Below are 24200 nucleotides of genomic sequence, written 5' to 3'. Positions count from 1 at the left end.
CCTGCCCACAGATCCAGCAGCGAACCTTTCTTAACTCAGCGACATGCCTGGGGGGGGGGGGGCAGGGAGGAGGGGATAGTTGAGATTAGGAGGGGAGGGGGGTTGTTAGAGTTACATGCTATAGATGATGGCCGGAGAGATACCAACTAATAGATCTCACTGACTCATACTACAGGACAGAGGATGGGGTATGGGGGATTATCCCCAATTCAGATCACATTTCCCCATGTCAGGTGGGGGGTTTCTTTTCTCCTTTTGTTTACCGACGATTGCTGTTGTAATGTGGAAATGTAATATCCTGCTAAGTACTAGTTTTGATTTCAATTTGTCCATTTACAGCCCTATTCGGGTACGTTATTGTGCCTATGTTTTTGATAACTCAATAAAATTTGTTTTAAAAAACAAATGATGGCACCCAAAACAAATGGCTCCAAAATTCTCCCCCCGCCCCAAAAAAAAAACAAAATCAGATGGCTCCCATTACATGTCAAGCTCCTCTATTCTTACGCCTTTAAACACCTTGGTTGACTGTTCTGTTTTAGGCTTATGTTTTGAGTAAAATTTCCAACAAACGCTCTTGTATCGTCTTATTTTGGAATGTGACAGTTTAACGTGCAAAGATTAGTACTACAGAATGGGTGAGTTTTGTAACTAAATTCCAAATCTTATGTCTCCAGGAGACTGTTGACCCTATACATATTGATGGTTACAGAACCTTCCTTGTACCAGGAGTGTCTATGAAAACTGGTAGAGCTAAGGGTGGTCTAGGTGTATTCATTGAAAAATATTTGTCTTTCCGGAATGTATCTAGTGCGATGACCTCATTATATTTCCAATTTGTTATCATTGAAGCCTCGTCCCCTTTCAATGTTGTGTTGGTTAATTTTTATAACAATGCTCCCTTGAGTGAAATTCTGACTGTCCTCGGCCAGCTTGACCGAGATCACAAGTCCATTTGTAAGGGTGGTACGAAGGAAGTAACCATACTTTGGGGTGGCGATTTCAATATTTATCTTTGTTCCTTGCTCTCAAAATAAGATCTGTGGCCTAATGGACATCATGATTGTAATTTATCCCATTTCACTCATGATGGCTATGCTGATAAATTAATTGAAATGCTGTTTAAATATGATCTTGCCTTTTCTAACAAACTTTGTGTCCCCTTTACTTCATTTAAGTGTACTTTTAATGGAAGAGGTGATAACATCGTTATGGACTAAATAATATCCTCTTACAAGCACTCTTCGTTGGTATCCAACTTTACCACACACAGTATCTCTTTGAGTGATCACTATCCACAAAGCGTAGCTCTTGATCTCAACCACTTGATTAATCGAGCAAGGTCTGTTACACCATGTCTAGTCCATAATATCAAGATTGCCACACAAAATAGTCTTACACTACGCTGGTAACAGATCAACTCCAATTTTTTTTGGGGGGGGGGGGGGGGGGGGGGAAAGATTTGTTTCCACATAAAGAACAGCTTTTGAAACATGCCTGGATGATATAGTTAGCCCCAACGATATTATCAAGGCCTTCCTTACTATAACAAAGGGATTAAAGGAAGGTTTATATGCTACCAGACAACAGACTACTTGGGATCAACAAGGATGGCTCGATTCCATCTGTACCAAGGCTCACAAACGCCTTAAGGAAGCCCTTTATAAAACACCACGGTGTGTACAGGAAGTGCAGGCATGTAGACACGAAAATAGATTAGCTGTGACCAGGGCCGGAATGGCTACCGGGCGTTTTGGTGTGCTGCCGACCTGGGGGCTGATTTCACTGCGGGGGGGCTGATTTTGTTGATGGGGACCTGCGTGTGCTCCTGAATAAACAAAGCGAAACAAAAGGTTTTAAGCACACGCAGGTCCCTGTCATCGAAATCAGCCTCCAGCTTGGCAACACACCAAAACGCCCCGTAGCCAGTCTGGCCCTGACTGTGACTAGGAAGAAAAAAGATTTAAAGGATAAAGCATGGGAGTCCCTACTCGAAGCTAGTCTTAACTAACACAGCACAGTGTTTTAGTGTGAGTTAAATAGTTCCTATCTGAGAGAAGAGGAGAAGAGAGGGGCCCAAGATTGGAGGCCACTATTACAGAAACTGAGTGGGTGACTCATTTTGCAAAAATGTATTCAAATCTATTAAAATTCAGGTATCAGTATCAGGAAGCTTTTAAAATGATTTATTGATGACAGCACGGCAATACATCTTTCCAGCAGCGGACCCCAGGCGCAACTGCGATCCAGCTGGAACACACTACTGACTCTCCATACAGAACTTAGAGCCTAAGACAAAAGATAACTAAGCGCAGGCAACTAATGGTATAACACGTGCTTGAATAATTAAAGAAACCGAGACTTAATATGTAAAGAATATAACAAAATCCCAACAAGATGTTGGCAGAGATAGCATCTCATGATTCAGAGGGTGCTATAGTAGAACCTCCCTGCGCATCTCTAGCGTCACAATCTCTTTTGAGGAGGTAACATAACATAACAAACATAAAATAACATGTGTATTTGTAAAGCGCACGTTAACCACTATGGGTATCTTGACGCTGAATAACAGATGTTTGTTAGGGCCCTCACAGCTAGTAAGGGTGGGAAAGCACCAGGTCCCAATGGTACTGGTGCTGGGAGCAACTCGTAGCTCAGGCTTTTGGAGTACATGGTCAGAGTCACTTATAGTTCCAATCTATAAGAAGGATGAGCGCTCTTTACCAGCCTGTTATCGGCAGATTTCATTATCTGACTCACTGGTGAAAGCTGTAGGCTGAATTATCTTGTATAGATTAGAGAAGCAAGTAATGAGATTCTCTCCTTTATGGGCTACGCGCACACGACCTCTGCGGGCCCTGATTGTTCCCTCAGTGCGGGGTTGGGTAGTTGGGGTGGGCGTGGGGGGGTCCATCGTAGTTTGGGTGTCACTCATTTCACCTTTGCTTGTGTCTTTTCTAACGTGTCCCGTAGAAACATCGATCTCCTTTCTCCAGTTTTGGATTGCCGGGATATATCCCAGGCTAAAGACTTTGTTAACCCTAATTTCCCCCCCTTAGACTCGGCGACTGGTATTTCTATTCTGCTCCCAAACAGTCCTCCATTTTTACTAACTGCCTCCAGCTTACCTGATCCCGTGTGTAGGGGTGATGGTATTACCGAAATCCACCCCGTTGTCCCGGGTCCATCTTTAGTCCCCCAGCTGGCAGGCCTAACTAGCCACTCTAATCTCAAAATGGTTTCCTGGAACATCGCTGGTTTACGGAGTAAAATAGTAATGGAGGAATGGTCCGACTGGGTAACCACCCACGATATTCTCGTTTTTCAGGAAACGTGGGCTGTGGATCCCATATACCTCCCTGGATATGTTAACTTTTATAAAGCGGCTATTGGTGGGACAAGGGGCCGCCCTTCGGGCGGTCTCTGTATCTGGGTAAGACAAAGTTTAACCTATAGAATTGCTGAGCTATCAATTGATAACCCTGATATTTTGATCATTCAGTTACAACATAAAAACGAACCCGACACCCTGATTATTAATGTATACAACAGGGGCCTTCCCGGTGGGAAAGGCACTAATACCTTTCTCCAATTGGATGGTTTTCTGGAAACTGTCAACCCACGCATTAACGTGGTAATAGTGGGTGATTTAAATTGCTGCTTTGAGCCGATGCTCTTTGCTTGGGACTCACTTACAACGGAAGTGGATACAATTCTGAATATCCCTCCACTTGACCTTCCACCTATTAAGAAGTGGACCGAATCTGCCATCCAGTGGATGTCCCTGTGTATGGAGCGTGGATTCAGGGCAGCAAATGGTCGGACTCCCTCGGATAAGACTGGTAAGGTCACTTTTTCCGATGGACGACGTTGCAGCAGAATTGACTATGCCCTGATTAAAGTTGAGTTTTGGAACCTATTAAGTGATATGGCGATCCAGGATCGCCTAGAGAGTGATCACAATCCTCTTGTCCTGAATTTTTCACTGTGTTCAGCCCCCACAAACATACCTACAGAGATTATTACTGCCACTGCCCATTTAACCAACAATCTACGGAGAGTGCGTTGGGACAAGGTTGCCCTTGACAGCGCAGTTCTCTCCGTGATTAGCTCCAAAGTTTCTCGAGCGGTGGCTGACCTCCAATCTCTCTTGAGTTACGAGGAAGTCGTAGCCGAGTCCACCTCTATTCACGAGAAGTTATTTTTAGACCTCAAGTCCCTTTTTTCCAAGCCTTGTAAGGCCAGGAAATCTATTAGTCATAAGTCCAACTCTTGGTATAACAAGGCTTGTCGTGAGTCTTATAGCAAGCTGAAATCTGCCATTAAAACTAAAAATCAGGCAGAAATCCGTTTTGCTAGGAAGCATTACAGTTTGGCCAAAGTTCAGGCCAAAAAAGATTGGGACAATGCTCATTGGGATGATCTTTTGGCTGCCAGTAAAAAAAGGAACCTGACTCTGTTTTGGCAAATTGTGAAATGGGGCAATTCTCCGTGTTCACAGACCCCCTCTAATTATGTTCTCCCTGACATCTGGGTGTCTCATTTCGAACGCCAGTTCTCAGATCCGAACCTGAAAGAAGTGATCGCTTTTCCAACTTCCCAGGTAATGCTCCCTCTCTCGAACTTCAAATTTGACTGTAAAGAGGTTGAGTTGGCTCTTTCTAGGGTTCCTAGCGGAAAGGCCCCAGGTATAGACTGTGTCCCAGCGGACCTTTTCAAATTCGATCTTGGAAATTGGGTGCCATACATCGCACTCATGGCAACCGCTATAGCTAAGGGGGCCGCCATTCCTGAATCCTGGATGGGTGCCGAAATCCTGCCCATCTTTAAGAAGGGTGATCGCTCCTGTCCAGGGAACTACCGCCCGATTAGCTTAATTGACTCGGTCCAAAAAAATCACAGCTAGGATGATCCTGGCAAGAATCCTGATATGGATAGAGCAGGAGAATACCATTTCGCCCCTGCAGGCCGGGGTCAGACCCTGCACCAGCACGATCGACCAGGCATTCAAATTCCAACTGATCGTCTGGAAAACGGTTTACCTTTGCGGCGGTACTTTGTACGCTGCTTTTGTTGACCTTCGGTCAGCTTTCGACTTAGTCAATAGGACTAAACTTTGGGCGGTTTTAGCTGAGTTAGGGATGCCTGCTGACCTCCTTCATTTAGTTACCAGGTTGCATGAAAACAACTTCGCCCAAGTACGTTGGGGGAATCAAGGTCAGGTTACCGACAGGTTTAAAGTTAACAGGGGTGTCAGGCAAGGATGCGTCCTGGCGACGACACGGTTTCTGTTATTCATTAACAGTGTTGTTAAGTACTTTTTATCTACGCCTACGGACGCCCCCATGCTGGGTGGTATTAAAATTCCACTCCTCATGTTTGCCGACGACACCCTTCTTCTATCGCAGACTTTGTCCGGTTTACAGGTAGCCTTGAATGTTTTCACCAACTTCTGCTCTGATTTCGATCTGTCAGTCAATGTTTCGAAAACCAAATATATGGTTTTTAACAAAGGGAAATGCACAACTGGCAATGTGACCAAGAATAAGGACACACTCGAACGTGCCCAAGTCATGACTTATTTAGGGGTTGTTTTCGAAAACAAGCTGAATTGGAAGCCACAAATAGATGTTTTATCTCTAAAATTTGCTCAACTATCGGGGTGTTTGGTAAAAGAACAAAAACAATCCCAGATGAAATCATTTGGTCCCGCCATCACAATTTACAATGCCAGGATTAACTCAGCTATCCTTTATGGTGCTGAACTTTGGGGTTTTTCTGAACTTTCCCCTTTGGTCAAGGCCCAATATAAATTTTTTAGGCTTCTTACGGGTCTCCCTTGTTCTACCCCAGTGAAACCGTTATTGCTTGACCTTGGCTGTCATTCTTTTGATGACATTGCCAGGTTTAAACCATTGGCCTTTTGGAGGAGACTATGGACGGTCCCGGAACTAGGGCCTTACGCAAAGGCTTTCCTGGAAGTCTGTGCTATCTTGGGTGCTGGCAATATCCAGTGGTTTAAACAAGTCAGCTCACTATTGGATTCCATGGGTCTGAGTACTCTTTGGACTGATCCAGTTTCTAACACCTTCCCCCCCAAAAAGTTTTCAAAAACCTTTATTGGTCAATGGTCAATCAAAAACAACTAACCCTAGCCCCAGTGGAGTCTCTGTCTGGTAGGTTCCTCGTGGAGAAAAATGTCCCTCTCTTAGAAGCCTACTGGGACACTATTACTAGACCCCTCGATAGGAACCTTTATCATCAAGTGAGGGTCGGCAGCCTACCCACTAACTCATTTACAAAAAAATGGAAGGGTGTTACCTCTGATTCTTGTCGTTGGTGTATTGAGTGTCCAGAAACTGTGGGTCACATATTTTTTGTTTGCCCGGCCTATGCAGCCCCTAAATCCAAATGGCTTAAACCCCTTTGTCGTACTTTGGGTACTAGACAAGGGCTTGAGGCACTAAATATCCTAAGATTTGACACCAGTGAATGTATTGTTGTGGCAGTGGCCAAATTCTTAGGTTGGGCCTGGATTATTAGAAATAGGAGGTATTAGTTTTTAGGTTTGTGGTCATCTTCGTTTTTAGCTGATCTGTGTTTTAGATATTTTTTCTTTTTCTTATTTTAATCTTGTATGAAATGTTCATTTTGTAATTGTCTTTTTATGATGAAAATGATCGATAATAAAGACTAATGAAATGAAATGATTCTCTCTGACCTACAATACGGCTTCCGTAGTGGTCTTGGGACAATAGAACAGGAACTAAACCTCAACCTTTTAACTGGGAAGTAACCCTGATTCAGCACAACCACGTTTTTAGCATTCATTTAATTATCCAATGCATTTGATTGTATCCTGCATGATAGTTTGTATGCCATCATGACAGAGCTTGGTGTAGACTCACCTATAATACAGTTCTTGAGGGAGTAAGGCCAGGGTTCAATATGGCCTTAAGGGAGAATGCACTCACCCTTTTAATATAGAGAAGGGCGTCAGACAGGGGTGGTTCTCAGCCCATTTCTGTTCACCCTATACATTAATAGTTTGGGTAAAGTTCTAGTAGATAATTGTAGTGATCTCCTACAAATCAGCCATCGTTCGATTCCGGCTCTCCTTTACGCAAACAATACCGTACTTATGGCCCGTACACCCTTGGGCCTGCAACCGCTACTCACTTGTTTTGTAGATTACATGCAGGATTTACGTCTTTTAGTCAATCTAGGTACATTTTTTATAATGAAATGCGGTAGGAGATCTCTGAAATGACTTGATGTCATGATTGGTGGTACAAACTATACCTCATCTTTCTCTTACTTGGGTATTCTATTCGACAAGCATGGATCTTGGAAACAGGCCATTAGCACTAGTAAATTATATTTTATGAAAGCTAACACAGCACTCTAATTTTGTGACAAATCTTGGCAAGCAGCCACCTAATGAAATGTTAACCATCTAAGAAACCTGAATTTCTCCTGATCTCCCCCCTAAAGTCAACCCGGAGATACAGGTGTGGATCAAGGCCATCACAGCCTTAAATTGCCCGCCGACAATTGTGGACTCTGCCAAATCACTGGGCATATTTCTCGACTGCAACCTGAACATGCGAGACCACATTAATTCAATGGCCAAGTCAGCCAGATTCCACCTGAGCTACCTTTGGAAACTAAAACCCTTCATCGATTCTCCTGACTTAAAAATGGCAGTTCAAGCTGTAGTCATCTCCAGACTGGAATTTGGATGTTCCACCCTCACAGGATTACTCAAGATCTCCTTGGCACCTCTAAAAGCCTGTCTCAACGCGGCAGCCAGACTACTCACAGGCACCAGGAAATTCGACCACATCTCTCCGCACTTGAAAGCTCTAAACTGGCTCCCTCTAGAGGCCAGAACACAGCTAAAATTGGATTGCATTACACACAAGGCCCTATGTGCAAACTCCCCTGCATACCTAACACAGAAACTTGTGTTATCGGGAGGAAACAGGAACTCCCGATCCACCAAAAATCTCCTTCTCCGACCCACCCATTTTCGTAAAAAAAGAACCTACAATAGGGCATTCTCCGGGGCAGCACCAAGAATTTGGAACTCCTTCCCACCCGACATCAGAAGAATCCCCTCTCTAGCACGCTTCAAGAAGGAGGCCAAAACCTTCCTCAGGGGTAAATTCCTGATCCAAGACCCCTTCTCAGCCACTATGACATGCTGGCTGTATCCAAGACTATTGCTTCTTCCACAGCTCTACAACCTGACACCATCGAGAACCCTTGGGGCTACGGTTTCCACCAACCCGATCCTGATCTGTAACCTCACATTTGTGTCCCCTTTGCCCCTATGCCCCCTTCAACCCTCCCCTCTATATATTTCTGCTCATGAGACTTTGCTGTTTTTCTACTGTTTTTCCACCTTTGTTAACCATGTAAAGCGCTCTGATACCCTCATGGGTCATGTTCGCGCTCTATAAAACATTAAAATAAATAAATCTATAAAGCTAAGTGTTTGTCGACTGCCTTATATGATGATGGGAGTCTGGGGATACAGACCCCTGAAGATTGTGGAAAATTCCTCTTTTAGGAATCTTCTGTCAGTTCCTCAGAGCTGTTCCTCATTCGTCTGCCACTCAGAGCTGGGGGTTTCTTTTTTAACAGATAGAGCCAGAATTCAGCCAGTCCTTCTCTGGTATAAGATATGGACCTCTGAAAATACTACACTTAATCACGAAGTCATCAGGGATTGTTTTAAATCATCTTTTTTTTCCAAAATCCCTTGGCTGAACTAAATTAAAAGGTTCTGTCTTGACTTGGGAAACCCAGAATATTTTAATTCCCCAAATACATTGGAGCACACTAGTAGAAGAGATTTTAAAAAGGCCTGCTTACCCTTGCTTGAGCAGCTTAGACTGACCACAGAACTTTCAAAACCAAGTGTTCTTCAAAATCAAATGATGCTGGTTACTTATGACATGCAACCATAGCTTAAATGTGTGCTCAATGCCAGGCACAGGTTTGTTTTAAGTCATTTTTGACTGGATATATTCCATCAGTTGACAAGTTTCCACTGTAAACGATTGGTCCAAGACACTAGCTAAATGCACTTGTGACAATTTGTCAGACCAAACTACCATGCAGATCGTCTTTTTCAGTAAATTTTTTAAAGATTTGAGGAAGAGCATAATATTACCCAGTCTGTGAGAACATACATTTGTATAATGCCGCCCTGCTTATGCTATGCTTTCTATTTGCTGCATTATGTCAACTTATCTATGGTCAGTGATTAACTATAGGAAATCTTTGTATATTTACAATGACTCTGTCATGCCAAGATGAACTGATATATTCCTCTTTTATTTGCATTTTTACATGTATTATGTATTCTTGTTTTCCTTTTTTAATGATATAATGTTTTGTGTTACATAGTTCAAAAACTGGTTAAGCACATACATTGCACTCAAACAAAAATTATGAAATTAAAGTGAAGGAGAATTTTTTGCCTGTATCTTCTCCAACCATGGACAATAGTTGTAAATACATTATATTTATATTTGAAGTTTTATGCATTTTTAGCCACTGGTGGAGGAAACATAATAAATGTCTGAAATATTTTGCAAAAGGAAACGATTTACGAAATAGGCATTTGGGCTGATATTTTAATTCATTTTTATATGGAGAGTTGCAATTCATTTGTATTAATTTTTGCTAAACATCTGAACTTTGGCTCCAAATATTTTTCTGCTAATAAAATGTAAACAACTTACCATTCGAACAGTTGTTGACATATTGCCCCACAGCTAGGGGATTCTGGTGAAATGGAGTAAGCCATGAGACATCGCTTAGTTTAAAAGGACCAAGCTGGTCTCTTCTACTGCACGATCTGAAAGACATTATGAAAGAAAGTAACTATATGGTGAATTCAAACATCAAAAAGGTTTTAAAGCTTGGCTCTTCACTGAGTTACACTGATGCTATTCAGTGGGAACTTATTCCACTAATCAAAGAAAAAGGAGAGTCTGGTCTGTGAGAAAATCCTCGAGAGCTGGAGATGAAGATACCTGAACCCCAAAGCACTGCGAGGCCACCCTAATGACAATGTAGCACTAAGCAAATCTCTGATAGCATTTACAGTGCATACCTACCACTTGGTTGAAAGACTGATGAACAACATAGTAAATAGCATTGCTTCTAAACCATACACTGTTCACGTCTGCTGGTCCCGTAGGAGTCACTTGTAAACCCCTATTGACTGCTCAGTCCCGGAAGAGACTCAGAGACCATGAAATAGACGAGGGGATAAAGTGGTAGTCTTCACACGTTTTTTACATAGAGACCCTCACATAAAATCATTTGACCACTCCCTCCGAAATTCCATATTTTTTGATAGTCATGCTACTGAAAAATGTTAAATAGCATGGTTGCACAATGTGGTGGGCTCGGTGGCATATTCCTCCAAGAAATGTAGGCAGAACTAACATTGAAAGGAACATTTTAATGGATCACAAGAAATCTGTGGAGGGTAAAACACTACAAGCCAGTCCAACATTTCGAGTTAGATTGGAAGATGGCATTCTGCTAGAGTTAAGCATAAGTCAGGAGAACAATCATTCCGGACAGTATGAACAATGATGTTGTCCTATCCTTGATATGTAAGCAATCCTAAAAGTTCTCTTACTCAGCATGTAAGATTTAAAATAAAGAGCAATTAAACAAAATTAAATGGGGACTAGTACACCATTAAAAATAGGTAAACAATCATTAGAGTAGGTTAAAAGAAAATCTTTTTTTTTTTTATAAAAGGTATTACAATGAAGCACATACTCCCCAGAGAAATAGTCAATCCCTGTCAAAAATGTAAAGTAATTTCAAGTAAGTCTCAGTGGCGGAAGTCCCGCATCTCTAGAAATACCTGCCACTTTTAGCAGATGTCTCGCATGCGCCAAACTTTAAAACAAGCCCTTAGAATCCATTGATCACCTCAAAGCTCTTCTTGGTTTGAATTCCCAAGAATGCCCTTCAATTAAGGTTATTTCAGGTATTGTAACCAAAAGCCAAATTCTGAAAGTAGAGTGCATGTGAAGTCAAGCAGGACCTATTGTAATTAAAGCACTCTGCTACTTAAGAAAGTGGAAGGGGGCATGAATGTAGCCTTTGACTGCAGGACTGGGCGACAGTCCTCTACTGCGGTGCCACGTGGCTCTCATGCTCCATGAAGGTACCATGTTATTGATACTGAACGCATGCGTTAAAGTAAAGCAAAGGGTCATGCGTTTTCATGAATTAGGTTCCTCAGTTTTAAAAGAAACATTCACAAGAGAGTGGGGTAAGATTCATCAGCATCAGTAACCACTGTTATTGCTTGGGATTGGATTACTTTGGAAAATGGAGGTCAGCAACGAGGTCTCCAAGGTTGAATTACTTGAAGTCACGCAAAAGCATTTTTGCGACACATGCCCCTGAGAAATAACAATAATATGCTTTAGAAGTATTGGTGCTCTTGACATAGGCTCTGCATTCGCTTCAGATTACCCCTTCCAAGATGGGTTTCATAACTACCCCTTACAGCGGCCTTGGGCCATAAGGTTGATCTGGCAATTAAGATATTGAATAATAAATAAATGGTGCTTGCTATTCACTTAGTACAGGATTAGAGCTCAGTCTGACCCAATATTCCACATTAATAGTTCAATAGTAGAGTACTACATAGGACAGCGGACACAAACTGGCAAAGAGGAGAAGATTGTATAGAGCCTTCCAGCACTGTGTCTATGATAACAGTCCCTACATAAGGCAAGAATTGCCAATCCTAACACCAATTACCTAGTCCTAAAATGCCGGAAGCTGAATTTGCTGAGGAATGTTTCCTTTGCCTACCCTACCAATTGATCTGTGTTGCAGTAAATTGAACAAATGTATTTTGCAGAGAAAAACAATAACACAAAAGGATTGTTTTTTATATTATGTATAAAATTAGATTAAGAAATTAAAGTGACAAAGTGTGATGATTGAAGGTACATACCTTTTAGATTTGAAAAAAGTCCCTCATGCATAGCAATGGAACCAATGACCAGGAAGCAGAATCATGCAACAAACAACATAAATAGAGCGTTTTTATAGTCCTATGGGTGATCCAAGATGTGAATGATACTGCCTCAAATAAATGGCTGAACATGGCTGAACCAAACAGGTCAAAGATTGATGTATAGGGTAACAACAGTTTAGCAAAGACAGGTGTTTTGTCATGTTAGACCTTATAACATACTCTACTTCCAAAACAGATGCAGAAGTGGCAATTTACTTGTTTTCATGAAGAAACAATTCTCTGTCGCATTTTAAAAAAAGAATTGTTATAAGAGTTAAGTATGTCATATTGGAATCCAATATCATTGTATTGCTGTTAGTTAGTCTTGTAAATTTTTCGCATCCTTATATATTTATACCTCTTTCACTGCCTTCACTGGTGTACAAGTCTTCTTCCATCACATCTTCACAGTGTTCATAATTTGATTCCCTCTTCCGGGTCTCCTGCTTTTTTTCAAATTTTCTGGAGGTGTAACCCGTCCTTCATATATCAATGTCCTAGAGTCCATTTCGGAACTCCCTTCTCTCACCGTATTCAACTGTTCAATTTCCCCCTTCCACAACTCATATACCCTTTGTTCACATCCTCTCATGCATGCGGTATCACCTGTCTTACCAAATCTCATCATATATGAATATTTTATTTTTTTTCAAAATTCTTTTTATTGGCATTTTAGAATATAATCATACATCCATGGAAAGGAGTATGTTACATGTGTAGAAACCGAGACCAACATCAATGTAGAAAGTATGTCTATGTCTTGTTCCGTGTGGAAGTGGTCTATATTGTAGCGGATCACTGCCTATTTAGAAAACTGGGGAGGAGAACCAAACTGGGGAGTGCCATGAAATTCTGAGTGACAAGGCCTAGGCTATGTCCGGAGTCCGCCATTGCCCATTCGGCTGTATAGTTGCCTCCTATCTAGGGGGGAATGGGCGTGTGCGCTATCCGGGATGGGAAACCGTGGGGTGCAGCAGATGAATAGGGGGGGGGGGGGGAACCCATCTGGCCCGAAGGTGGTGCAGGGGGACCGGGGGTGGGGGGGGTGGGGGTACTCCCTGCCGTGGGGACCGGAACCGCGTGAGGTGGTGCGACATCGGGGGCATGCATATCGGTTACCGGGGCAGCTGGAGTCTGAGATTGTCCGAATTGGTGTAGTAGGAGCACCCATTCTAGAGGGATTGGGGTTTTACGGGTACCCTTGGCCTCCTCCTCTCGTATTGCGTCCTCATCAGCTGCGGCCCATTTTAGAACCGCCCCTACCCAAGCTGCAAGTGGAGGACCAGTAGGGGACCGCCAGTGCATGGCTATGCAGCGTTTGGCCAGTAGGTGGGCCAGGAAGACGATGCGCATCGGTACCTTGTGTCGCTTTCTCCGCCCCAGGATACCCAGCGCGCAACCCGCCCAGGTAGTCAAGTGTGTCAGCCCCGTGAGGTCTCTGAGTGTCGCGTGGACAGATGTCCAGTAGTTCTGAATGCCCGGACAGGTCCAGAACATGTGAAAGAAGGCAGCATCCCACGCTTGACAGCGAGGGCACAGAAATGTAGTGTCAGGATAAAAGCGTTGAAGACGCGCAGGCGTCAAATAGGCCCTATGGAGAATGTGAAACTGTATATTCTTAAAGCCGGCATTCCTGGATACTTTTTTGGGGAATTCTATCGCACTGTCCCATTCGCTGGCGTGAAATGGTCTTCCTGCCTCCTCCTCCCATAGGGCCCGGAGAGGCCCCAGCAGTGGGGGTGTCAGGTCCCCGATTGATTTATACAGCCATGTAATAAGGTGTCGGCCCCGTCCCATTCGTAAGATTGTGTGGAGGACTGGATGTGTGGGAGGTTCCCCCTGCGTGAGGTCAGAATATGGCCGAAAGTGGCTGAGGAGTCGATGGTGGAGCAGGAACTGGCCTGGGGGGCAAATCGTAATCCTCCATGAGCTGTCGGTAGGGCCGGAGCTGTCCCTCGTCAAATAGCATTTCTGCTTCGACGATGTCCCTCACCGTCCACTCCCGGAGCATGGCGGGTGTGAAAAATCCGTAATTTCTGGGCCAGCCGACTAGCGATAGCGATGGCGTGTATGGAGGGCAGCGCGGTGCCATGCGGTGGATACGTTGAACACATTTCCGGGCGATGTCCACCTGCAGGGGGTAGGTTCGCACGGGACGGGAGCCCGGCAAAAGCAGGCGACGTAACTCGGGCCCGGGCACATATCCCGTGGCAGTGCATGTCTCCAGTAGGTATCGCTCTGCCGTCCAGTACGAGACCCATTGGAGCTGCGACGCCAGGAAGTAGGCTTCGAAATTGGGCGCCCCGAGCCCCCCCTGCATTGTGTGTAGTCTTAGCTTGGCCAGCGCGTTTCTGTGTCGTCCCTTCCCCCATATCAGGGAGCTGAGGAGTGTATCTAAATCTTTGACGAAGGAGCGGGGGGGATCACTGGGAGATTGGTGAAGTAGTACAAGAGCCGCGGGACCAGAATCATTTTTGCCAGGGCTATCCGGCCGATCGGGGCCAACGGTAAGCTCCGCCAGAACCCAATGGAGGATCGTATCCCTGCTAGTGCTCTCCGATGGTTCCCCTCAAAAATGTCGATTGGGGAATTATATAATCGGATCCCGAGATGTCGGGGACCCTCCCTCGCCCAATGCAGTTTCCGGTCACCGATCCAGACCTCCCGAGAGGGGGCGTCCGGGTGGAGGGGGTAGACCATGGACTTGTCCCAGTTCACCCTCAACCCCGAGGCCTCCGCGAACTCCGCCAGGGCGGTCTCAAGTTCGGTGAGATCCGTCGTCACATCCCGTATATATATATATGAGGAGATCGTCTGCATACATGGATACACAGTGCGTGCCGTCCGCTAGTGGGATAGCCCAGGCCTGTCCGTCCCTACGAAGCCGGATGGCCAAGGGTTCTACCGCGAGTGCGAACAATAGGGGCGAGAGGGGGCACTCCTGACGCGTGCCCCTGTGTATCGCGAATTCCGGGGCGATATAGCGACCTAGGCGAACCCGGGACGTAAGATTAGTGTAGAGTAGGCGAGTATAGGCTATGAGCGTGGGGCCGAGGCCCGCCCGCCCCAGGGCCGCAAAGAGGAACTGCCATGTTAGAGTGTCGAACGCATTTTCAATGTCCAAGATCAGACACGCCGCGTGAGGAAAACGATCCCCAATCTGATCCTGAACGTGAAATAGGCGCCGGATATTATGAGAGGTATTCCTTCCTGGAACGTAACCGCATTGGTCCGGGTGTACCAACTGGCATTTGATTTGAGAGTATCTGTCCGCCAGAATTTTCCCTAGGATTTTACAGTCAGCTGTGAGCAGTGTGATGGGACGGTAGGAGGCGAGAAGTTGAGGGTCCCGGTCAGGTTTCGGAAATTTCACAAGCAGCGACGCTCTCATAGAGCCGGGCAGCTCGCCGAGTCTAAGCGCCGAATCCAATACTGCTGACAGACGAGGGGTCAACAGCGGGGCAAAGGTGGCGTAATATTCAAGTGGAAGCCCGTCGAGGCCAGGGGCCTTGCCACGGGCCAGAGCTCGTACCGCGCCTGTAATCTCAGTTGTTTTTATCTTTGCGTCCAACCCTTTCCGGTCTGCAGCGGAGACTCGGGGAAGGGGAAGAGGGTCGAGGAAGTGGTCGATGGCCCCGGGATCGAGAGACAGCTGAGTAATATACCTTGATGATCTCATCCTGAGATTGCACCAGAGTGCCCTGGGGATTTATGATTGTGGTAATAGGCCGGATTTCGGTATCTTGCTTAGCAAGCCATGCCAAGAGTGTGCCCGACTTGTCACGGTCCCGATGCATTCGGTTTGCGTATGCCCGAAAATTGTGACGGCGGAGGTCCACGCACGCCACCTGGTACTCTGATTTGGCGTGGGCGACCTGAGCCACCGTTGCCACTGATTGATCTGCAGCCTTAGTGGCCGCCGCCAGTTGCTGCTCCGCCTTCTCTAGGGCGTGCTCCAGGGTGCGTCGCACCCCGGTTCGGTATCGAATGCATTCTCCCCTGGCCACCACCTTGAAGCCATCCCACTCGACCAGGGTTGACGACGCGGTCCCTGCGTTATGCGTAAAGTAGTCTTGTATGCTACGTTGGTGGTCATGTGTGAAGGTGTGGTCTGTGAGACAGTCCCGCGACAGTCGCCACGTGGGGATCGGGGGATGTGGGGGTCGCCACTGGAGGCCAAGAAGGTGTGCATCATGATCGGACACGACTCTACGCAAGTAGTCCGAGTGACATATTTGCGGGAGAAGCGCTGCAGAGCATAAGAATCGGTCAAGCCGGACTCGTAAATTATGCAGAATGGAGTGGAACGAGTAAATGTGGGTCTGGGGATGGTGCTGCCTCCATGCGTCCGTGAGGGACCAGTGTGCGGCCCATGCTTTAAACCGGTCTATTTGTCTGTAGGTGGGAGAATGTGGGAGTGGAGGGTGTGAGCGATCCAGCATCGGATCCAGGATACAGTTGTAGTCCCCTCCCAATAGCCAGGGTACCTGCGTGAACTGAGCTAGAGAGATTGTAAGTCGGTCCCAGAATTTATCCTGGTCAACATTTGGGGCGTATATGCTTCCTAAGAGGATAGCCCTCCCGTCTAAAAGACCCTCTAGTAGGACGTATCTGCCTTCGTCGTCCACCACCCGTCTAAGCTCCAGGAAAGGAGTTCCCAGGCGAATCCATATCAGTGCCCCCCTGGCAAACGAGGAGTAGGTCGTGGCGCAGATGAGTCCGCGCCATTTTACTCGTAGTTTGCCGACTTCGGTTGTATTAAGGTGAGTTTCCTGTAAGCAGAGGATAGATGCTTTCTGCCGTTTCGCATAGGCGTATATCGCGTAGCGCTTACGTGGGATATGCAGACCACGCGTGTTGAGGGTAAGTATGTTAATGTCTGCACTAGTTGTCAGTCGTGCCATGGATGATCAAGTCTGCGTGGGGACTGGGGGTGGTGCCTAGTAGAGACATCGTGGAATGGACCCCCAGGGATGCACTCCGTTAGAGGGGGCCAGGCGGACTGGGAGCCTGGAGAAACGGATGTACTGTGGTGCAAAACTCATGGCGAAGTGGGACATATGCCAACCGGGGTGTAAACAACGTGTGGGGATGTGGGAAACTGTCCCAATACTCAGGACTCATCGTGTGGGTAACGATGTGTCCAAACTACCTCCCGTAACACCAGAGGGGGGGAGAACTGCTTTATATGATAGGGGTGACGATGTGCGAATGCGAGGCCGCTCGCTGAGTGGGCATGTAGTAGGATCGATGTGTATCTGGAGCAGGGTGACTGTCCCCGCAGGTGCAATATCATGGGTGCTATGTGTGCATCACAACCAAGGATACCAAGAGGCCGTGTGCCTGAGTTGCCTCGGGTAGAGGAGGAGAGGGCAGGCCATCCAGTAGGCCATCTGCCATTTGTGGAGTGGCGTGGGGGGGGCGCCGCCCGATCCGCCCCCGAGACGGTGCTGTCGCTGTCGTTTTCGCCTTCGGATGAAAATAGGTGTGGAGGTCTGTCTATAGAGTCTGAGGGCTGTGTAGTGCGCAGGTCAATCACTGCTTGTAGAGCTTCCCGTCTTTCTCTCGTAATCTGTTCCAGGTCCGGCGAATCGTGGGCGCCCTGCGTTGATCTGGACTCGATGTTACGGAGCTTCTTGGGCCGCTTCCGGGCGTGAAAAGTTTTGAGAGGGGAGCCTCTCTGGGGGCGAGGATCGGATGACCGCGGGCAATGTTGATCTGTCCAATCTTGTGCGGCCTCCGCGGATGCGAAGAAGATGGAGGACCCCTTATAGATAATCTTGAGGCGGGCCGGGAAGAGCAATGCGTATTGAATCTTATTGTCCCGTAACCTCCGCTTTACGTCCAGAAAGGAAGATCGCTGCTGCTGCACCGCTCGAGCATAGTCCGGGAATATCATGATGTGGTTGTTTTCCACACGCAGCGGTGCAGCAAGGCGCGCTGCCCGAAGCACCGCATCTCTATCCCGGAAGTGTAGGAACTTGGCGAGAAGTGGTCGGGGAGATGTGCCGGGCGGGGGTTTTCGGGCCGGCACCCGGTGAGCCCGTTCAATGGAGAAGAATGGTGTGCGGTCTGATGGCGGCGTAAACGACTTCAGCCACGTGTCCATGTATGCTATGGGGTCGGCACCTTCGACTCCCTCCGGCAGCCCCAGCACCCGGATGTTGCAGCGTCTCGAGCGGCCCTCCAAATCCTGTGCGCGTTCCTCCACCGCAGCTAGACGAGTAAGGACCCCCTGGAGGGTCTGCTGTTGCTCTTTTAGCATGGGCTGCATGTCCGCGAGTGTCCGTTCCTCCGTACGTACCCGGTCCGCCAGTTTACGGTGGTCATCACAGAGGAGATTAACATCCGTCGCCTGGGTACCAAGGCGTTCCTCCATAGACAGACGGGACAGTTCAATGGCGGCGAGGACCTTGTCCAGCTTGTCCGATATCGATAGGTCCGCGGAGGCCACCGTGTTGGGGGACCACGTCGAGGTCCGAGCATGTTCTCCGGGGCCGTCTCTGGGATCACTTGATGTTGTGCGGATTTTAATTTCCCCATCGCGAGTCCCCGGGGTCTGGACTGGTCGGAGGCGTCTGTCAGATCGCAGGAGCCCCAGTGATAACAGGAAGCCACGAGGGGGCGAAGGGCGCAGCCGCGCTGTCTCACGTGTGTGGCCGCACCGGGGAGCCGCCGCCTGGGCCGGTCCGCCGAAGTCCCCTCCTCAGACCGGGCGCAGGAATCGTCCACTCTAGCCACCAGGCACCACACGCGGGACGCACCCAGCACCAGGCCACCTCCCGCGGGGTCTTCAACGACAGCCAACACCACGGGGTATCCTTCACCGCCGCCCCGAGGTCAAGGGGGGAGCCCGGGCACCGCCCTCGTGGCCCCCGCGCAGGCCCACGTCCGTCTCAGGGTCCGCTGTCAAGGCAGAGGCCAGCAGAGCCCCAGACGACGCAGAGCGGGGAAGCGGCCACCAGGACCCGCAAGGACACAGCTGCTCCTACCAAGAGGCCGTCGCTTCGGCGGGCACGAGGAGCTAGGCTTCACCGGCTGCACTAAGATGAATCCAATGTCCCCTGGGCGGCCATGTTAGGGTCAGGCAAACTACGGTCGGGCCGGTTGAGAGACCTCCGAGTCCCACAGTCCGCATCAAAGCCCGGCTCCCCCTCTGCCCCCTCTAGCGCCAGTCATATAGGGTACCTCGGGTACACGAGGGCCGCCTCAGGGTCTGACTCCGGGTTACGGCGGGCTCCGGGGATTCAAGATGGCGGGTGCGCTCGGGCCAGCGAAGCCCCTCTGCTCTTTAATGCCCCACTTCTCTCTCCGGGGGTCCGTTTCCCTCTGCCAGCCTCCGAGTGCCAGCGCGATCAAGGCGAGACGTGTCGCCAGCCGCGCCGTCTTCCCTCACGGCGTCTCTGGCTTCGGGTGGAAGAGTTCCGCCGCCATCTTGAGGTCTGAGTGGCGGCGCCGCCGTCGGCAATTGTCGAACAGAGTCCCGTCCCGGGGGCTATGGATGCGCCCAGACGTCCGTCGGCTACCGCTGTGCTGCAGCCACCTTCCGATGTCGTCTGCGGCGATTAGCACCCGGCGGGACACTCCATATCTCTGCCGAGAGGCGCCCAGACGCGGAGCCTCAGCAAAGCCGGACCGCCATCGTGGCTCGCTTAGCCAAGCCCCCATCATATATGAATATATAGTAAAAATATAGCCCAGTCTTGAGAACGTACCATGTGCCCTCAAGTAGCAGGAGTACTGGCTAACATCTCCATGTACATTGCTCCATAAGTCAGATAGTCCCAGTACCGAGGCAAAGTCTTCCTAGTTTGATTTCCATGTCACCTAGTCCTTTCATGCCCACCAGTCTGTTATATGTCTTATCCATCACTAGACTGAAATCTCCTCCCACAAACAGCACAGCCACCTGTAGGTTTAGTTGCATCCTGAACCATGTCTCCAAAGTTTCACCTGTAGCGCTGGGGGTAAATATATTGATAGCAACCACTGCAGCCAGCACACTTCAGGGTCCACCCAGCAGTTCTGCAGAATAAAGTGGGTTGGATTTCTAAGACAAATTGCCACTCTCCTGGAGCCTGAGGCATTGCCGGCATGAACTGGTAAGATCTATTTCTACCTCTCTATGATATTAGAGTTAGTAACAACCAGGCGCATTTCTTGCAGAAGTGCAAGGTGTGGGCAACATTGAAACAACGCCTTAGAGGTCACTCTCCTTTTGATTTTAAATCCTAATCAATTAGCATTCCCAGTTAGTATTTATCTCAAATGTTCTTATCTATTGCCAAATACTTCCTCTTTCCCATGGCTCCAACAGATAACCTTCTTGCAGCCTCTTAATGTTTCTGAATCTCAAACCAAACTGCAAAACAACTCCCTTCCCCATCTCCAACAACCACAGGTGATGGGCTTGCAATCACATGCTCAAAATGCACAAGGGGCCCGTCACCCCATCAAACATGTCATTACTTTATGCTAATGCTATATCTTGTATAGTGCTGAGGGAGCGTTTTATTAATTATATTTATAATAATAAGCAGAATTAACGTGTAGGTTTTGAATGAAAAAGAAAATGCATTTAAATGCAAAAATTGTAGCAATCAGCAGTATTTACTCGTACGAGGCCTCAAAAAACTGAAGCAACGTTGCCTGACAAGCTGACATGCCTAGAATATGACGATTGTGCATACAACGTTTATTTCTTGACCTTTACATGAACAAAATTTTTATAATCAATAATAGTTGCTTAAAGGTTGTGCAAATGTTTCTTTTTACACAAGGATCGCTGCTAATAAATATATAAAAGTTTGTAAGTTAGAATGATATAGAGATGTAAACTTCCTCATGGGAAAGTAGTTTTGAACTAGAAAATATATGACGAGTAGACAAGAAGTAACCACTAGATGATAAGAAATAAGCGTCATGAAAGCTGCGATGAGGAACCATTGTGTTTTCTGTGAAAAGACGAGGAGTGATCCTGTTCCCATAAGAGCATTGAAAGATGATTGGCTGACTAAAGAAGGAAGAAAACCACGAGCCGCAACGGCGATCACATGTTTATTCTAAAATAGTCTGTGTTCCTAGAGCAGACACAGACCTTTAGAGACACTTTTTCTCCAGACTCATTGCTGGAGACTTGATTCATTTATTTTCCTACATCCACACTTCTTAGAGACTCTGAGTTTGTTGAACTCTCTTTATGAGAAGCTCAGCTTCGATTAATTATTGATCTTATCGAGCTGACTTTTTGATGCTAAAGCTTTATGCTTTCTTTCTTACTCTCTCGAACTGGAACGCTTTATGGGCTCTGACTGACACCTTTTCCACCAATCTTAGAATAAGGATTACTTCCTTAATGGAATGTGCTTAATGCATTTATTATGATTTTTACTGAATAATATGGACAACTAATTTCGGTTCTTATTTGATGACTAAGATTAATACGATCTAACTTGTGACTTTAAAAAAGATAAATTACTAAAGAGATCGGATTAATAAAACCCTTTGACTCCTACCAAAACTCTCTTTACTGACCGAAAATAGATCAGTGATTGTTATTATAACTTACGTGATGTACAGCTCTTGATCTTCTCTAAATCAACCGCAAAGACTCATTGCCTCGGTATAGTACAGGAATCAGCCCCGATGATGATAAATCAATATTTTATTTGAAACTGATTCCTGTGCTCCAGCAGAAAGACTCCTCTCAGGACGAGCCCCGGGTGAAGCATCTTCAATCTTGGCCACCATCTGCCATCTGTAAGATATGCTCAGTATATTAGGGAGGGAGGCCCGCCGGCTCTCCCAGCCAGCTACCTTTTCTCTCTACAGTACTGTTCTAAAGGCTTCTTCCAGGACAGCTGCATGACAGACACCTCCGTCTAATCTTTAAGTCAGTCCCGCACCACACCCAGGAACAGGAGGTGCAGTGTCCTCCTCCCTGGTCTCACACTCAGCCTCGCAGGGAAGAGCATCATGTACTTGTGCTCTCTCTTGACATTCTCATGTCGCTCCTTCAATGCGTGGCGGCGTCGATGACCGGCAAGAATGAAGTTGAGGAACATCAGGATCTTGAAGCCCTCCACTTCCAGTTGTACACAAACTCTACTCACCTGGAGGATAGCATCCCTATCTATAATTACAAATGTGTGCGATGATAGCCCTTGGGGTCATCCTGGGTTTAAGCACTTGACCAGACCCTTGTGTGCCCTTTCTACTGAGAACAGTGTCGACAGGCCTTTTTGTTTCAGATTTTCAAGAAGCATGCCTTCCGCAAACAGTTCAGGGTTCGGAAAACTCCACAATGCGTAATATTATTGAGCTTAGAACGCCACTCTACATCCTCCACCCTTGCCACAGTAGAGACAGAGACAGTAGTTTGGTCACAGCACTCAAGCACTTATTGCATGTTTTCTGTGCAACCCTCTCTACTGTAGCCCACATCCAAGGCATTTTATTGAAACCTCCTCTCAGTAGGATGAAATAAGTGGACTCTGTATCCATCTTCTGCTATAGCAATGTCCTGGCGTTCCTTACCGCTGCTAAAACTTTTTGCAGCATTGACACTTGTCCCTGTTCCGCGAGTGGCTGATTGGGAGCTGGTCGTCCTCTGTACGGTTAAAAAGCATACTTGTCACTTGGGTCCTCTGTCTCACCCCATCTTTGTCTCTTTGAGGCAAAAAATTGATGGATAGATATCTTTGTGAGTTCCCTGCCCAGGCTAAGGTCCCAGTCGTATCAGCGTTCCTTCCCGAGGCTACTGTTGCCACTCTTTCACTCCTTTTGTCACTCTCTTCACTGCCCTGAGAGGAGACGGGTGACCTGTTCCCCCCTAACCTCCTGGGCTCCACTCCAGTCTGTTCATTAAGTCCCCCCAGGGACCACTCTTCCTTACATGGATGCACTTTCACCATGTCAGGCATGCTACGCAGCCCATGTGCTTACTGTCTGCCGTAAGTCATCGGCTGTGGCTCCTTCTCTTCACTGTATGTGTTACACGGCAAGGCACAGCCTCTCCATTCCTCCCAAGTACAGGGATTCTCTGGACTTCCAGACTTTACCATGGCGCCTTCAATCAAAGCCTTGATTTCTAGGCCGCACTCCCCACTGCTTCCTCGTCACATGCAAAGCATTACATTCACCAGGTTGCCACTCTTCCAGCGGCTGCGCTCCCTCACATGCTGTTCTTTCCTTTCAAGGAGACCACCGTCAAACTAATCATCTCAGGTGCTCAGGAAGTAGATCAGGCTCCCTCCCTAAAATGACTTTACAGGATTAAACTGGATCATAAATCTGTGGCCAGGAGTCTCTCTGATGCACCGCCATGTTGGTTATGCTCCAGGTCACACTCTTTTGGTTGTATTTTCATATCTTTTTTGGCATACTTGTACCCTTTGCTAAGTAAATATCTGCATTTTACTAACTTTGCAGCAGAAAACTGTACCTGTAAATACATTTTGAGATCCCTTTGTCGTTCCCATCAATAAGGATGCCATCAATGCACCTAAAAATAAATGGATTTCCAATGGACTGGAAAAAGATTGGCTCATACCCTTGATATACGGTACCTGAGAAAAGAGAAAACAAAGGTAAATACACATTACCATTTCATAAGTCAATGAACATGATATCTCATAAAATGAATTTTATGAGATATCAATTTGTCCAAGGCACAGCGTGATTCAGAAATCTACTTGTCCTGTAAAATATTTACTTGCCCCTTTTGGTCACAAATTATGGGAGCTTTCTCATATCAGAGCTCTGTTAACAGCCTCTCAGAATATACCAGTGCATTGATTCTAGGAAGGCTCTCATGTTGCCACTTTTCTGAAAAACCTACTAACAGGGCTACAAGTCGGTGAGAAGCAGTAGATGCAGAGATCTGTGAATCTTTGCTCACACACAAACTAATATGTTTAAGGGTGTATTCGACAACTCATCGCCAATCTCTTCCTACATTGGAAAAAGTTGGAAATTTACTACTGACAAGGGCAGGAGTAAGACTTTTTTCCAGATTGCTGAAAACAGGGTTCAGGAAAAGTGAATTTGCAATCACTCAGCAGATTTTCGCATGAGCAAGTGTGTATATCTACTAATGCAAAATGGAATTCACAAACGTTTGCTAGAA

General features: G+C 46.8%; 1 protein-coding gene across 2 annotated transcripts in view; it reads right to left on the bottom strand.

The window, feature by feature from the left end:
• SETD9 (SET domain containing 9) overlaps nucleotides 1-24200 on the bottom strand; it is a 153587-nt gene that overhangs the window by 68882 nt on the left and 60505 nt on the right. For both annotated transcript variants that reach the window (XM_085631363.1, XM_085631364.1), the window contains exons 3-4: nucleotides 23517-23640; nucleotides 9756-9871 (exon numbers count right to left, since the gene is read on the bottom strand). In XM_085631363.1, coding sequence (XP_085487489.1) covers nucleotides 9756-9871; nucleotides 23517-23640 — 240 coding nt within the window. The remainder of the gene's footprint in view (nucleotides 1-9755; nucleotides 9872-23516; nucleotides 23641-24200) is intronic.

This window comes from Triturus cristatus, chromosome 2_1, assembly GCF_964204655.1.
Source record: "Triturus cristatus chromosome 2_1, aTriCri1.1, whole genome shotgun sequence".
NCBI lineage: Eukaryota > Metazoa > Chordata > Amphibia > Caudata > Salamandridae > Triturus > Triturus cristatus.
Note: the sequence above shows the minus strand (reverse complement) of the source record. Positions and strands in the feature narration are given on the sequence as shown.